At 35.0% G+C, this 17017-nt stretch overlaps 1 protein-coding gene across 1 annotated transcript in view; it reads left to right on the top strand.

The window, feature by feature from the left end:
* Galnt13 (polypeptide N-acetylgalactosaminyltransferase 13) overlaps window positions 1-17017 on the top strand; it is a 560314-nt gene that overhangs the window by 488879 nt on the left and 54418 nt on the right. Inside the window, exon 11 of the mRNA XM_046426955.2 lies at window positions 9788-9886. Within this exon, the coding sequence (XP_046282911.1) occupies window positions 9788-9886 (99 nt within the window). The remainder of the gene's footprint in view (window positions 1-9787; window positions 9887-17017) is intronic.

Here is a 17017-nt window from a genome sequence, read left to right as displayed (position 1 = left end):
AGATATCAATAGAGAAGACTTTTTGGATATTCACTGGGGCAACCATGTGACACTTAAGAAGGACTCAGGCCTGTGAAACAATGAGGTGTTTTTTTTTTTCCAAATTAAAAATTCAGCTTTATGCTTTCTTGCACTATACCAAGGAAACCCAATTGATTTCCTTAGAAAATAAAAATGAAATATAGTTTAGATAAATTTCTTTCTACAACCTACTGATTTTAATTAATTATCTTCTGTAATGGATCAGATGGCCATTCTTTAATTTATAGAAGTATTTTTGGAAAAAAAAAATTAAAAGAGAGGTTGAGTCTTTCAGGATATCTGAGACACATCCTGAACAGGTAGCATGAGGTATTAGGGAAATCCCAGGGCCCGGAGTCAGGCAGAGGAGGTTCCAAATCCTGACCTCAACTTTAATGTACAGCACTAGCTTTTCAGAAGCTCTGTCAGAAGAATGGAGGTAAAAAGCAAGCTTACACTGATGAATGAAGACAGAGCATCTAGTATCTTGCCTGGTAAGAAGAGATAGCAACCCCAGTATCTGCAGTTACTATAATTACTATAGGTATCATTTACTGATTTCTTACTATGCTAAAAATATTCTAGGTGCTTTTAATGATTTATGTTGTTTAAAAGTGACAATAGCTGGGCATGGTGCTGCTTCTCTGTAATCCCAGTGGCTTGGGAGGCTGAGAAAGAGGATCACAACTTCAAAAGCAGCCTCAACAATGTAGCAAGGTTCTAAGCAACTTAGGGAGACCCTGTCTCTAAATAAAAAAGGACTGGGAATGTGACTCATTAGTAAAAGACCTCTGGGTTCAATACCAAAAAAAGAAGGAAAAACAAAATAACAACAACTCCTTGACTTTGGAAATTGATAGAAAGAAATGTGATTATGTTGTGATTGGCTTTTGGTCACTTCTAACTATAGAAGTCAGGACTCAAATTTAACTGTTAGTTTTAATGGAAAACACTGTTTTGTCAGAACTGAAAGGAGAAAATAGTTTATTATATTCATTCATTTAAATGGCTTTTATTAAATAAGATCTTAAGGTGAATCCTGCGTCACATGCTGAGGATGCAAAGCCAAATAAATCCATTCTACTAAAATGAAGGGGAGGGGAGATGACAAGACATAATCAAACAGGTAACGAAAATCAGTAGAAATTATAGATGGTTTACCTGAGCTATATGGCATGCTATGGACTATTGTTTTGAAAACCAAATGAATTTTAAAAATATGAAATAATATTAATTAATTAATTAATTAATTTCCCAATTAAGTTTTGAGGTTTCTGGGATATTGACATTCTATAGTTTTCCACTTTAAAACCAGCTTTAAGCTGGGCATGGTGGCACACACCTGTAATCCCAGTAGCTAGGGAGGCTGAGACAGGAGAATCATGAGTTCAAAGCCAGCTTCAGAAAGGACGAGGTGCTAAGCAATTCAGGGAGACCCTGTTTCTAAAGAAGATACAAAAAGGCTGGGGATGTGGCTCAGTAGTTGAGTGCCCCTGAGTTCAATCCTTGGTACAAAAAAAAAAAAAAAAAAAAAACAACTTTAAAGAAATGCAACTCAACATTTGTTTCCATGGAAACAAAAGAGCATATTCACCAAACACTACTTCTCAATTCAATTTTGCATAGCTATTTATGAATAATTTAAACTGGTCATCTTGATAATGAGTTAGTATGGGACAGTTAATGGATAACAGTCATTTATTTAAAGTTTTTTTTCTTATTTCCTGCCATTAACCATTATTGGAAGAAAGTAAAAGAGCTATATTTCCTTATATTTAAAGGTACTTTTTCTCTAATAGTTAGAGTCACAAAATTGTATCAGACATCAAAGAATTGGCCACCAAAACAATGAAATTATTTCTTGGTAGCATGTTCATATATACTTCTCCCTTAGTTTCCAGTGAAGTTGTTGAGAATTAATAATTTGTATATTCCTTATACTCAATATTGTTGTACATTAGCAAACATGAACATTTTTCTATGAATTTGTAACTTTCCTTGTTCTTTTGGAAGATACAAAGGCAAATATGGTATGGTATTAAATTTCAGTATTATTATATGCCATCACCAAAATAATCAACAGTAAATTATTGATATTGGATAGCTAAATCTTAATATCCTATATGTTTACATTTTGCTCAGGCAATTGAAATATTATTTTACCCAGCCCATGAATTACATGCAGTTGCCAATGGGAAGTTAAAAGCTGTTCAATTGCTTTGAACTAAAACCTTTAAGTAACTTAATGAAGCATGTGGTTTTTAGACTCAGTAAGCAGATCATAATGGAATAAGGAGATGGAGCTCTTTGCTGCATTAAATTCTCTCCTAACTAGCCCTTTAGCTTCTGTAGATTTAACATGCCAGTTCTGATCTTGTGAATATAAAGACTAATTCAAGTATGAGATGGAAAAATGGAATTTTAAAATAGAATGCCTAGTCTCAAATTTTTGGATTACGACAGGATAGTGTACTGAAAAAAAAAATTGGAACATAGGAATATCAGAAGGCAAAAAGAAGTAGAGGATTTCTGCAGCCAAGAGACTTAGCTCTTAATGCTTAAATTTGCATTCTCATGTTTTGACATTAGTCTATGTCTTTTGTATTGTGGACTTGACCTCAGTACTTCTTTGTCCTTTGTATCCTTTAACCATACCTTGCATATATGGTATTGTATTTCTTAACATTTTTTAAAGCAGATTTAAATAACTAAAAATAGACATCTATGAAGCTGCTAGGCTAAAGGGATTAGGGGCAAAAATCAGTTACTAGCAAATGCAGAAGTTAAAGCGCTTAAAGGTTTACGGTCTTCATTGGTAATTGAGAGATTTATTTATAGATGCACGGTGTTCTTGACCCTTTAATAGGATAACCAGTAAGAAAGCCTCATTTCAGGTGCCTCACATAAATGTTGTCATTCTCTCAGCCCGTGATTTATTTCTAAAACATTTGGGACTCATTAGGTCATTTTCATCTCAGATTAGCTGAGTATGGATGTCTTTATGCAAAACATGCTATTCTTCATCAGATGTTAACCTTAAAGAATATTGGGCTGGATAACTTACTTATGAACAAAATAAGCTAGTTTATTACCTGAAAACCTATTTTTCCTTCGCATTTCTGATAATGACTGGAATTCATTCTAATTTTATTACTTAAATATGTATTGACAGAGTCAACTGCAGCAAACTCTAAGACAGTTTGGGATTCACTGAATTCTCCACGAATTTGTGTTGCTGCTGTCATTGTTATCAACCAAAATTTTAAAAAATATGTATTTTTTTCTTTATTCTTCACTTTTTTGTAGTAACAATTTTTTAAATAGCACTATCATTAATCAAGGCTATTCTAAACCCTTGTCTGTGTAAGTAAAGTCAGTTTTTATTTGTTAAATATAATGATTTTGCTGACATCCTTCTGATTTATTTAGTTTGGTAAACAGATAATAAACTTAGCATATATCCACCAGGGCAATTATATTATAGAAAATTAACACTGAACTCTAGAATTCATTACATATGTGCCAATTTCCTTCTTTATGGTGTACAAAAAAAAAGGTAAATGAGGTTGAAATCTGATAAATAAAAAGTTGCATAACATGCAAATAAAGTTTAAGCATGTATTGGTGTAATTGTTTTTTTTAAAAAAAAATGCTCGTTTAAATTCAGATGGTCTTATCTTTAGAAAGGATTTTACTTATAAGTTTTTGAAATGCAAAAATTGGTAGTGGGGTGGGGTGTATATATAGTTCTCTTAAAATTGGAGTTCCCTTTGCTGCTTGCTTTTGCAGTCCAGCAGAGGGAGCAAAAGCTAATGATCACACTGTACAAATGTAAAGAATATTAACAATGACGCTGCTGGCTGGATAAGTAGAAGAAACAGAGAAAAAGGTTTGCTGATTTCAAACATCAAAACATACGTGGGAAAAATACACTCAGGTTTATACCATTAAGAATTGTTTCCTTGCAGTAAAAGATTATGTGCAAACAAAGTAATCTCAAAGCAAACAAAGTTCAAACTATCTTGGCCTTATGCCATACATTCGAAGTTGTTTTATAACATAAAGAATGAGTCAAAAGATTTTTATAGAATTCAGAAATATTGTGGTTATTTTGATATAGGTCACAGAACAGATTCTTTGAGGACTTCCTAATGAATAAAATTGTTCAATTGTTGGTTGCCTAGATTTTTCTCAGGATTGAAAAAATATCCTACATGCCCAAGCAATTGGTGCGAGTGACAAGACCAGGATCTTTTCTTTGCTTAAATATATTCTTTGTGTATGTTCTAAGAATGGCCCCAAACCATACTTATAAAGGCTTTTGACTTTAAAATCACACATGATCAAGCAACTCTGATTATTTTTGTGGTTCAGAAGATGCATATTTTGAGCTTTTCTATATGCTATTATCTTCTGATGTGCAATATGATTTGCTTGCTGTGGATTAGCAAGGACCACTAAATTCCATTTTGCCTTTTGAAGACAGTGTAGTGGATACTAATAGTGCTGGGCTCACTGACTTAAGAACAATCTGATGTGCACTAACCTGCCTTCTGGGTATGTGTGACATTTTGTTTTTTTTTACTCTGGATATCATAGGCCTAATGACAGAAACATTTGGAATATTCCAGAGGAAGTGCCCTTTGTACTTTTTTAAACATTTTTAAAATTCTTTATGTTTCTATTAGTGTATTATAGCTATACATAATGTTGGGGTTCATTTTGATATAATCATACATTCATGGAATATAATTTACTCCATTTCAGTAGCCAGTACTATGTCTTTCCTTTCTTTCCTCCCTTCCTCCCTCTATTGCCCTTCTGCTTCCCAAATGTCCCTTCTGTTTTTAAGATGGAAATTGATACCCCAGTTTCCTGACACTCAGTCTTCTACCTTGTTTGTGTCTTGGGTCATGCCATTCATAGCTAGAAGTCATTCACTTGACCTCAGTCCAACACATGGTACTGGACATGAAGTCTCTTTGCTTCTAATCTTCTTGACCTGGATTCCTAGGTCTGGCACTAGGCTGCTTTTGTAGATCTTGTTCTATGTGCATGTTGTCACCTTTATCTGGGTGACCTCTGGTTACCTCTGTTCAGTTAGAACTCCATCCTTTCTTTTTCCTTCTATGCCTTGTTTCTAATAAAGCCTGCTTGCCTGTCTGGAAGCCAGGATTGGTGATTCCAAGACTCTCTATAATAACTTTACATTCCTTAATAGGGCAAATTCCTTAACTTAATGTTTTTAAGGGAGGTAATAGGTTAGCACATACAAACTCTGTACTGTTTCCTACTAAAATAATGGCTAAGATAGTAAAATCAAAAACTGATGAAGAATTGACAATAAAATTAAGTGGCAAGATATGTCAGAGAAAACAATGAAGGAAACAGGGAAACAATGAAGTAAGTGTCTGATAGAAATGAAGACATAGTTAACACTCAAATTCCCAGTAGCTGCTCATGAGGAATTGTTTCTAGCTAATTCAGTAATAGTAGCTGAATCTTGGAGAAGGCTGTTCAGGCAAATGAAGAGTCTACTGTCTAATGTTGGAAGGGTCTTAATATCCTGGAATATGTAGATTCTTGAAACGCATTAGTTGAAGCTCCTTCTTTAAGAGAAATTTAAAAGAAAAAAAGCCCAAATTGAAGCGGGGGGGTAGGGATCATAGGAGCAAATGAAATGTAAGCTTCAGATACAAAGAAGAGAGGTAAACAGAGCCAGGATATGTATAAATAGGGGCTTTCTTCTTAACTCTTCAAAAACCTACAAGAAATGAAATTCCAGACTTGTAAAGTTAGAAATGGTACCTCAACAAATACTCCCACTTCAAATATCAGGAAAACGGTTTTTATATAAAAGAAAAAGGAACCAAAATAATGAAAGAAAAGAAGAGAGAGTACAACTGGATGAGTGCTAATGAGCATGGATAGTAAGGGGTGCAGTACCCCTGCAAATGATGCAAGCACACCAGTGCTTTAAGATCATAAGTCAGAGAAAAATGCAGCCTGATTCTTTTAAAGATGCTAAGACAAATGCTGTAAATAATAGGATGTAGAGGATAATAATATAAATCAAACTTAGGAAAGCTCTGAAATTAGCTCTTGAAGGCAAGAGTTAGAAATTAAAGAATAAATAATTCCAGAAATGACCAGTAAACTTCTGAGAACATGTGATCAGTAATCTTAAGAGAAAATGTTGTATAAATTTTAGAAGAAAAAGAGAAGGATTTTTTTAAATAAAGAAGACATTTAAAATAATATTGTTTGATCAAAATGACATACACAGAAAACAAGCAACAAGATCCAAAATAATATTTCCTAAACAGGAAAACAAAGTAATGAAACAAAATGAACATTAATGATTATAATTTAAGTAAACTTTCCTGAAAATAAAATTGGTACTACATGATGAAAAGGAGCACTACATACCTGAAGGAGTAATCCATATAAATCACAGCAAGGTATATTGGCAAATATATTAGAGTTTAAAGAAAAGGAAAACAAAGTTGCTGGTCGTGGTGGCACATACCTGTAATCCCAGCCTCTCAGGAAGCTGAGGCAGGAGGATTTAAGTTCAAAAGCCAGCCTCAACAAAAGTGAGGCGCTAAGCAACTCAGTGAGATCCTTTCTCTAAAGAAAATTCAAAATTGGGCTGGAGATGTAGCTAAGTGGTGAGTGCCCCTGAGTTCAATCCCCGGCACCCACCCACCCCACCTCCCCAAAAAAAGAAAGCTTGTCATCCAGGTAAATAAAAAACTTGTAAAAATAATGGGCAAAAACACCTGATTGTCATCATACTTTCTAAAAGCAGCCCTTTACACTGTAAGTAAATGCACTGACATTGTAAACACACTCAAATAATATATTGTCAGCCAAGGACTTCCCATAAACCAAACTCATTTTCAAGTACAAAGACTACATAGATAGCTATTCACATATAAGGACTCAGAATATTGTTCCCAGTAAATGGAAACATCATTTGCTCAGCCCAAACTTTGAATATTTCTCAACGTCTTTTTTTTTTTTCTGTCATAGCTCATATCCAATTCAATTGAAAGTCCTACTGGCTTTGAAAATATATCCCAGATTTGACCTTTCCACCTCCATTGTTATCCTTCAGTTCTAAGCAACTGTCCTCTCTTGCTTGTATTGTAGCAGTGTGCCCCCTACTTAGTTCCTGCTTCTAGCCTTGTCAACCTGTAATTGTACTCCACACAGCACCTAGAATAAGCTGTTATGATATGCTTATGCTCAAAAACTTATGGTTCCTGACATTACTTAGTCTTGGATACCTTCACAGTGTGACACTCACTCACAGTTCCCTGGCCACATTGCTAATGTGTTGAATCAGTATTTTCCAACTGCATGGAACATGTGTGTATTGTTCCCTTGCCTGGAATGCTCCTCCATAGATGGAAATGTGGCTGCTTTCTCGATCCATTAAGGTATCTTTTGTAATATCTTCTCAGGGTTTCCTTTATTGGTTCTCACTGCAAAACAGTACTCCTTCATCACTTTCTCTGCCTGTACTGTGCTTGATAATTTTTGTAAAATTTCTTGATCATCTGACATGTTACAAGTCTTTCTAGTTATGCCTTCATTCCTTGTAAAATATAAGCTTCATGATGAAAGGGACTATGCTTATTTTTTTTTCATTTCTATATCCTCCAACCTCAAATAGTGTTTGGCATGAGGTATAGATTCTCTTGATGTTTCTTGATTGCATTAATGAGTTCATAATAGGTATTACAGACAAAAAATAAAGTTTTTCTATTGCAGAAAGTAGACTAATAATGAGTTGCTAGTGGGGCAAATTGTTTGGAAGAATGTTTAAGTTCCTTACTTAATTTGTCAAAGAGTAGGATGGCATGTATCTGTAGTATGTCCCTTGAAAATGCAACTATCATAGAAGGTACTGGAATTAATATACCTTGAATTTTCTGTCATCTAGCAAAGAGTCAAAAATCCTATAATTGATTCAACTTATAATGATTGTAATTATTTACTAGTTATGTATTCAAGTACCATGTGCCAGCTGAGGTACTATAAGTGAGATTGTATAGCTAACATCTACAGGTAAATTAATCATTTTATAAAATACTTATCCTCTGAGTATTATGGCACTATTTTATATTTTTTACCATGCTAATTATGAATAATAACAAATTATTGTTTTTAAGAAGTCTGCTTTTTATGAAAATTTAAGAAAAAGAGTCCGATGTAAGGGATTTAAAAGTAATTCAATTTATGTGCTATGTAAGTTGATTAGACCATGTGTAGCATGCATAGACTTATTACATCTTTTTTCAGTTACCACCTTTCTCATTATTGTTTATCTGTAGGACCTGAGAAGCCTTTTTCCAGTAGGCCAAGCATCCTCCAGTTTCTAAACCAACCTAAATCAGATTGAGAATACCTTTAAATCCTATACCTCCATGTGGGTTTTGCTTCTTTCCCTGTAATATTGCTGCATGTTCTGTCCTTTGTCATCAGTTACTGCTCAGATTCCTTGATGAAGTGCTGTAAATATCAGCCCATCAGAACAGGGGCTTGGGACCTCTGTACAGTTCTTTCTAGCCCTAAGTATAATCTCGGATCTCCACTATTCTGACTTCCTGGTATGGCCTTAGCGCACATCATGCCACTTTTCCCAACTCTAGAAACCAGTATTTGTCCCTGGGGTTCTGTACAGGAAAAATGAATTATACAAATTTATTTGCCAATATAATAATTTTGTACTATTATCAATTTGTTGATATGAATAAATGTGTACCTCAGGCACAGGTAATTAAATAGAGATATCCAAGTCATTATACTGCATGAGCAGAAAATATGCATATCCGATTATGGACTAGAGACACAAAATTCTCAGAAATAGAGTGGATGGGTATACAGAAATATATGCTTGTAGATTTATAATAAGGAAAAAATACAAAACGTCCCATTTAATAGAATTCCTCTGTCTCCTCCTTTTTTATATTAATTTGTACTTGATTTAGCAATTTTAGCATCCTTAAGCTTAATGAATGGCTTTTATAATTACATTTGGCTCAAATATGCATTAACTTTATGCTAATGATAGGACTAATGCAGTGTCTGAGTGTAAACCAAAAACCTCATGTCTGCAGTGGGCAATTTAATCTTTCTTTTGAAGAATTTGTAATGTGAAACTCCATTTAGCTTTGTAACAGCCTTTCTTAGGGTCAAGCACTTTCCATTAAGTTTGGTATTAGGAATAAGAGAAGATGCATGACTATGTCTTCATCACAGAAATAAACAAGGTAATTAATCCTTATTAATACACAGAAAGGAGCATCTAGTAATGAGGCAATGTAAAAGCCATAAGTTTCAGTATTTAACTGATTTGTTTTTATTTTCTTGCATATGGTACTGTGAAAGTTCAAAAATGGACTGTAGTTATTTGGGTGGAATTTTGAAGCTCTCCTTTATATTAAGAAGAATTCCTCATTCATAACATGTAGACATTTCCTTCTTCTCTGACACTATACTATAAAAAGGAGTGCCTCCTGGTTAGATTCTAAGGCCAAAGTCAAAACTGTTCAAATTTACTTCAGTGGATGTTTAAAAACTTACATAGGACTAGAAATGGTTATAAAACAAATAGATATTTTAAAGCAGCATGTTCTTGGAGAAATTTTTTTTATAAACCTGTATCAGGTAACAATATACAATTTAATAGTATTAAAAATCTATTTTGACTTAAGTAACTATTTACCTCCTTTTTTTTTGCATATGTTCCCTTTAGATAAGAAACGTGGAAACCAATCAATGTTTAGACAACATGGGCCGTAAGGAAAATGAAAAAGTGGGTATATTCAACTGTCATGGCATGGGAGGAAATCAGGTAAACTTTCATTTAATCAGCTTCATGCTTTGGGGGGGAAATGTTGTTAAAATGATGAGTGTAGGCCATAGCTGGAATGCTCATAACACATTTTTACTTTAGCAAATGAATTGGCCTTCAAATCAAGAACAAAATTAGCTATTTTACTGTCCCAGGTATTGTAATATAAGACAGCAGAATTGAATAAAAAGGACAATACTTTCAATGAGCCCAAGTTAATGAGAATAGACAAATATTTTAGACTCATCTCATTTTATCATGCTGAGCAAACGAGGACTACACTCTATTCTGTTATTAACTGAATATAAAATAATCATTTGGCCACTGCAACAATTTCCTGTGGTAATTATTCTATATTTCTTTGGGTAATTTTCATGTGCCTCAGAGTTTCTAGAAGATTTTGAATTTCAGCAAAAATTTAAAGTGTTTGAATCAACACTAAGGCTACCTAAAAGTCTAGGACAATATCTTTTGTGTGATAGTCCAATTAATTATTGGTATCTCTTCAGAGCATATAAAAGGTTCTGTGTTCTCCCTAAGCACTGAGAAGCAGCACTACAGTGAGCGCCATCCAGGTCACTTGGCCATGTCTGGGCCTGAGCAACCCTGCTGCCATGGCCTTTTTGAGAGGTAGGATTTGGAATTCCTGGCAATTGTAATAAGGAGTAGAATTAGAGATGGTTGAATTGGAGATGGTTGAGCCTCTGCTTCTTTGTAATTGGTAAAATTTCTTGGTTAGCATGACCTGAGATTGCACAAGTGTCCATACTTGATCCAGCACGGGTGTCTTCATTCTGTATGGCCACACGTGCTGATTAAGTTTTGATACCACAGTTTATGCAGGGCCTGTGTGATTCTGTGGAGAACATTAAAAGTAAGTTTTTCCCTTAAATATAAAGCAATTAATAATTCAAATCCTAATTAGTGTTCCAAAGTTTCAATTCAAGCAAGAAAATATTTAAAATCAAGTTTCTAACTTATGGCATTTGGGAAAATGACTTTATGAAAGAAGATGATAGAAGCAGTAATTCAGGCAGGACAATAACACGGTATTAAAAAATGAACCAGCACAGTGTCATATTGATTCATGATGAATGTGAGCGGCCTCTCAGGCTAAAAACCAATGAAGTTCAGATAAATTCATCTGGAAACTGAAAAAAAAAAAAAAAAGCTTAAATATCATAAGATTAAATGTGTGGGGTTTATCTTGTTACTTAATAACTAGTCTAAGGTAGTCAATTAAGGACATTGGTTGGGTCCTCAACAATTCCATTAAAAAAACAGAAACATTTTATCTTTCCATTTTTCAATCCTTCAATGAAGTTTTGTCATTGATTGATCTTAGGAGGGTTGCCGAAACTCCAGAAAACACATGTACATTCAAGACAGGAAGAAGTGGGGAAGGGGAAACTACCACAGCCTGTCTGTCCTTTAATTAGGGGAAAAAAAAAAAAAGCCTTCTGGAGGCTGTACATACTTCCACCTATGTCTTTCTGGATGAAATTAAGTTACTTAGTTAACACCCTTAAGTGCAAAAACAGAGAATCTATTTGGCCTCACACTCACACATGGCTGCTCCCTTAGTTGATTTATCCTAGGTATTGGATGAACATTTAAGAGTGACTGCCTCATCTATTCCAATGAATTATGGGGAAATTTTTCAACTAATCATCTGCACCATAATGGCATACAGAATTCAAAAAAGATACATTACTTATGATATCTCCCTAATTCTAATGCAGATTAAAAATAGAAGAAGGTACCCCAGGTAAATTATCCACATAGGTTCATTAAGGTTGCAAGGTTAGTGTTCAAAAGGACAAATAGTTAAATATTCATATTTGTCTGGATGATACCCTAACATATACCTATATTATACATGTTAAAAGTTGCATGTTGTTTGCAGGGTCTATATCTTACTCCTCTCTTTATCCCTAGCACCTACCATAGTCCTTGGGATTTGGTACATACATAATAAATTACTAGTCAAGTAATTAAATGAGAGACTACATGAAGCAATGGATTTGTACCTTAGTACCATGTAGACATGGCCAAGGAAATTTAGCAGTTATTGTCATAGTATCCAAAAGAATAGAAAGACATCAAACTCCAGGCTTCATAAAGCAAAAAAGTAAACAATATACATAAACCAATTTCTACATACATTCTGATATCTCCGCATTGTTAACTTAAGGATAAGAGAGAAATTAAAACCAGTACTTCTCCATCTTCATAAATAATTATTGATGCATACAACTATATATGAAGAATTTTTGGAGTACTTTAACTATATAATAAATAATAGAAACAACTAAGTACCTATTAAGACAAGAATAATTAGATGACTCTTGATGTCCACATAGTATGGAGTACTGTATGCTGCTTACATAACTGAGGAAGGTCTATAGATACTATCATCTAAAATTCAAATGTAGAAAAATATCCAGGGTAAAACTTAATTTAAAGGATCTTACTTTTTGAAAACTGGATGTGAGCATTTTCATTTATGATATCTGTAGTATCCATATACTGACAGGGTGCTCTATAATCTATTAGAAATGGATAGAAATCTGGAATATAGATCACTCTAAAGAGAGGAAATCTAGAAAGAAGTTAGAATTGGAATAGGAGTTATCACTTTTTACTCCACATTTTCTGTGTATGTGTATCACCTTCATAATAAAAATGGAGGATATTAGACTACTGAGTGAGAATTAAATAAAAAACAACATCATCATTTTGTAGAACCACTCTCATCTGATTGAATGTTTTATGGGTAAGTTACTTATATTTCACTTTATTTTATTTTATTTACTTGTAGATGGACACCATACCTTTATTTTATTTACTTATTTCTATATGGTTCTTAGGATCAAACCCAGTGCCTCACATGTTCAAGGCAAGTGCTCCACTGCTAATCCATGGCCCCAGCCCTACTTCAGATTTTTAAGCTTTAATATTTGATGATTTGTAAAATGGATAAAATATTTACCTCAATTTTTTTTCTCAAAAGGCTAGTGAAATCCTTAAAACAATTAACATTATATATGATACATACTGGACTTTAATATATACCGGTCTATTTACATTAAATGTCCCCTTTATTTACAATATCCATTTATGTTCTCAATTATTTTTATTTCTACCCCTAAAAGTAAAAAAGAAAAAGAAAAAAAAAAGAAGAAGAAGGAAAAAGAAAAAAAAATGTTGGTTCAGTGGCTAATGCCATAAGCAAGATAATTTCACTCTTTCTTTAGCATTGTTTAGCTGAAAGCAATGAACTGTTTCTCCTGTTATTCTAACAAATATATATTTTTTAAAAGCTAAAACCTCACATAAAAGCCTATTATTATGACTTGTGCTTTGATAGAATTCTACATTTCCAGGATAATTAATACTTTGGTACATGTTTAAATTTTTTTCCTGTTCACTTTTGAAAAGAACAGATTTTATGATTTTATTCTCAGAGTTACCCTTTCTGTTTTCACTGCTATTCTTTCATGTTGCCATGGAAACAGCATCTATTTTTATGGTTATTTAGTTTTGAATTTTTATAAGTAGCCCCCAGCCCATAAAAATATTCAAATTCTTTCTCCTGCTTTTATAGGAAAATCGTAACAACTGTTAACATCATTTTTTTAAAAAAACTCACTTTTCTAAAAGAGTGTGCTTTATGTTTGATGACAGTTATTCCTTAAACATTTCTCCTTGCACAGGAGTCTTGGTAGTTCTATTTGTTCTTAAGTCAAGACATCAGAAAGAAACTTGCTTTTAAGCAATTGTTAGATATATTCTCCTTAAACACTCAGATATCCAGCAAAATATCAAAATGAATCGATGGAAGTTTTTGTCCCAGGAATATGGTAAAAGCAAGTTTACAGGTGGGAAATGTTATTAAATTTGAAAGGGTCATCTTGAGACAATCTTTGTAAACCTTTAGAAAATAAAAGCTATCTATTTTAGAGAATCATGACAAAATTAGACACTCCATTCCTATCTGTTGCTGTAATGCTTTCCTTTCATTAGCAAATAACATCATGTTGATTATTTAACACTTTTAAAATAATTAAAGCAAAGAGGAATCTTAATAACTTGTGATAAATGTTTACAAGTGAAAACAAAATGAAAGAAAAATAAAAGAAGGGGAGACAGACCTCAACAGATCAGTGATGCTTTATTAAGCACCAGAGGGGCACATTTTCAAGAGAGAAAATGACAACTGGTTACAATAGGGGTCTGAGTTTTATAGGGTTCAGTGAGACTGAACCATAGCAGAATGTGTGGGTTGGGCAATCAGAGGGAACAGTTGTGAAAGTTGAGAGCCCATTGCTGCTGGGAAATGGTGAAAGTCCAGAGCCCACTGGTTTCCTTCTCTCTGCTAGGACCCATTCCTCCTTTTGCCCTGGGGGTTGTTTCCATATCCTTCATTACAAGCTCTGAAGGGTGATAATGAATAGGGGCATTGATACCTCTGTCTGGCTGCTTCCTCCTAAAAATACCCCTCCTTTTTAAGAGTCCTAGGAGAGAGTACCAAGAACATGGCAGTCAAGGCTGAAAAGGGGTGTTTGGAAGGAACCTCAAGGTCATCATAGGCAAAGTCCTCTTTTTGTGGTTTCAGAGAATCAGATTGTGAGCACAGGAGGAGAATGGCTTTGACATGTTCCTGGGAGGTAGTCTGAGCTAAATGGGTCACCTTACTAAGAAGCTGTTTCCCTATAAAATTTAGAATACTGAGAAGCCAGGTGCGGTGGCACGCACCTGTAAGCCCAGTGGCCAAGAGGCTGAGGCAGGAGGATTGCAAGTTCAAAGCCAGCCTCAGCAACTTAGTAAGGTACTTAGCAACTCAGCAAGACCCTGTCTCTAATTAAAAGGGGGGGGGCGGGCGGGGATATGGCTCAGTGGTTAAGCACCCCTGGGTTCAATCCCCAGTATCAAAAAAAAAAAAAAAAAAAGAATACAGAGAAGAAAGTTATTATGAGAAAGATGAATATTAAGATATTAAGTAGGACATAAGGGGGAATAACAAGGAGGTCTGTGATTTTAGATCCCCCACTAAGGACTACCTGGAATTAGCTAGTTCCAGGCAGTTCTCGGTCCTAGACCTGTTTAACCTTGTCTCTTACAAATTCTGATTGGTTTACATTGAAACAGCATTCTTCCCTGATTAGTTTTGTAGGAGCACAGATGCCAGGGAGTCCAATTGATTTGGTAAAGTCAGTGCTGAATCAGTTACCTGTTGGATATCTTCAATAACCTGTTCTAATAACTTTTTATACTAATGAATTGAAGTTCCCAATCCTGCTCCTCCTGGGCCAATCTCAGCAGATATGCCTAGACACACGAGTAAGGGAATAATTTGGAGGTCTCTCCTATGTCCAGTGTGTGTTTGTAAAGTCAGAGATGATATATAGAAAACATAAGAAGAAGAAGATTTGGGTGGGTGTCAGGTCAATGAATGTCCCTTGAATCCAGAGTTCCAAAATAAGATCTAATAAATTTTTGAAGACGAGAAAGATGAAGGAGTAGTGGATATGATAAATGTAATTCAGATCTCTGAGAGTTTTAAGAAAATATGGAAGGTCATCTGAGAACGTGACATTAGGAGGTTTAGGCAGGAGGCTCAGTTTTTTTCTCTGAAATAATTGAAAGGCTCATAATACATAGTTGGTAGGGCCTGTGGGAACAGAATAAGAAGAGGCATTGGTAGGAGCAAGTGTTAAGTTGCTCAAATGGACCCAAGAGGATGGCCTTCTAGTTTGGCTGCAGTTGGGATAGTCAGAATAACCCTGAAGGGGCCCTTCCATTTTTCTTGTAAGATTGAGGGGGTAGGTATACTAGGTCCCCTATGGAAATAGGAGGGACCCTCCCAAAGATTGAAGCTGGGGAAGGTAGGAGTGACATATTCCAGAGGGCAGCCCTGAGGTGGGCCAGTAGGGTATTCAGAACATCAGAGGGAAGGTTTGGTGATTGAGGTTGAATGACAGGTGGGATAAGGATTGTTAAAAGGAATTAAAATAGGCTAATCATGAGAGGCTTCTTGGGAAGACCTTGGATTCCAGAGAAAGGCCAAAGGGAGGAGCTTAATTAGATTCTCCTGGATTTCTATAGATGGGTTAACCCATTGCCTTTAAGGTACTATTTGTCCTCTCAACTTTTCCTGAGGACTGCAGGTAGATAGGGAATGTGGAAGTTCTCTTTTATATGCAAAAATTTTACTAATTTTTAGGAAACAGAAAAGGTGAATTTAGGGCCATTGTCCAACTGGAGGGAGGCAGGTAGACAAAAACTGGGATTATTTCTCAGGAAAGTACAGCTACAACTGTAGAAGTCCTTTTATTGGTAGTTGGGAAGGCTTCAACCACCCAGTAAACATAGTACCAGGAAATATTTCATTTTTCTTATAGGGGCATTTGGGTGAAATCAAATTGCTAATCCACAGCAGAAAGGGCTCCCTTAGCTTGGTGTGTGGGCAAACGGGGTGGTCTCACATTGGAGCTGGGATTAGCCTTGAGACTGGTGGTACAAGATTGAGAAATTTGTTGGAGGTACAGTAAAGCTGAAGAGGACAGGCTTTAGGAATAGTTGAAGGGAGTGAAGATTGGAATGGAACAGATTGTGAAGGTAGGATAATAGAGCTTTAGTTTTCTCAGGGGGAAGTTGGAGTTTTATGAGAACAGGTTATATGAAAGGATTTCAGAGTTCATGATGACTGAGAGTGGTGCCCAGAGAGAGCAATTTATTTGGCCAGTTGGTCAGCCTCATTATTTTCTAAGAAAATGTATTGGTTTTTGGCTCAATGTCCTCTTCAGTAGAGGATGGCTGCCAGGCAGAGTAAGAGAGTAAATTTTTTTAAAGCCTCTAGTAAATTGTACTAGTAAACCTCTAGTAAATTTTTAATATAGCTAGCATTGAAAATGGGTGCTCTTTCTGAATAAGGAAACCACTCTCTCCAAATTAAGATGTTAGAGAGAATAATGTTATAGGTATATTTGAAATTAGTAAAAATTTGATTAATTTGTCCCTGGATACTAAGGCTCTAGGATAAGGTCTACTAGTTCAGCCTATTGAGAGGTTATGCCTGGGGGTAGAGAGGAGGCATCAATTATTTGGGTTATAATGAAGGGAGAGTCC

This window comes from Marmota monax, unplaced genomic scaffold, assembly GCF_021218885.2.
Source record: "Marmota monax isolate L192 unplaced genomic scaffold, Marmota_monax_Labrador192_F-V1.1 WCK01_AAM20220418_F8-fsc00048, whole genome shotgun sequence".
Lineage (NCBI taxonomy): Eukaryota > Metazoa > Chordata > Mammalia > Rodentia > Sciuridae > Marmota > Marmota monax.
This window is presented reverse-complemented; position numbering and strand designations above follow the sequence as displayed.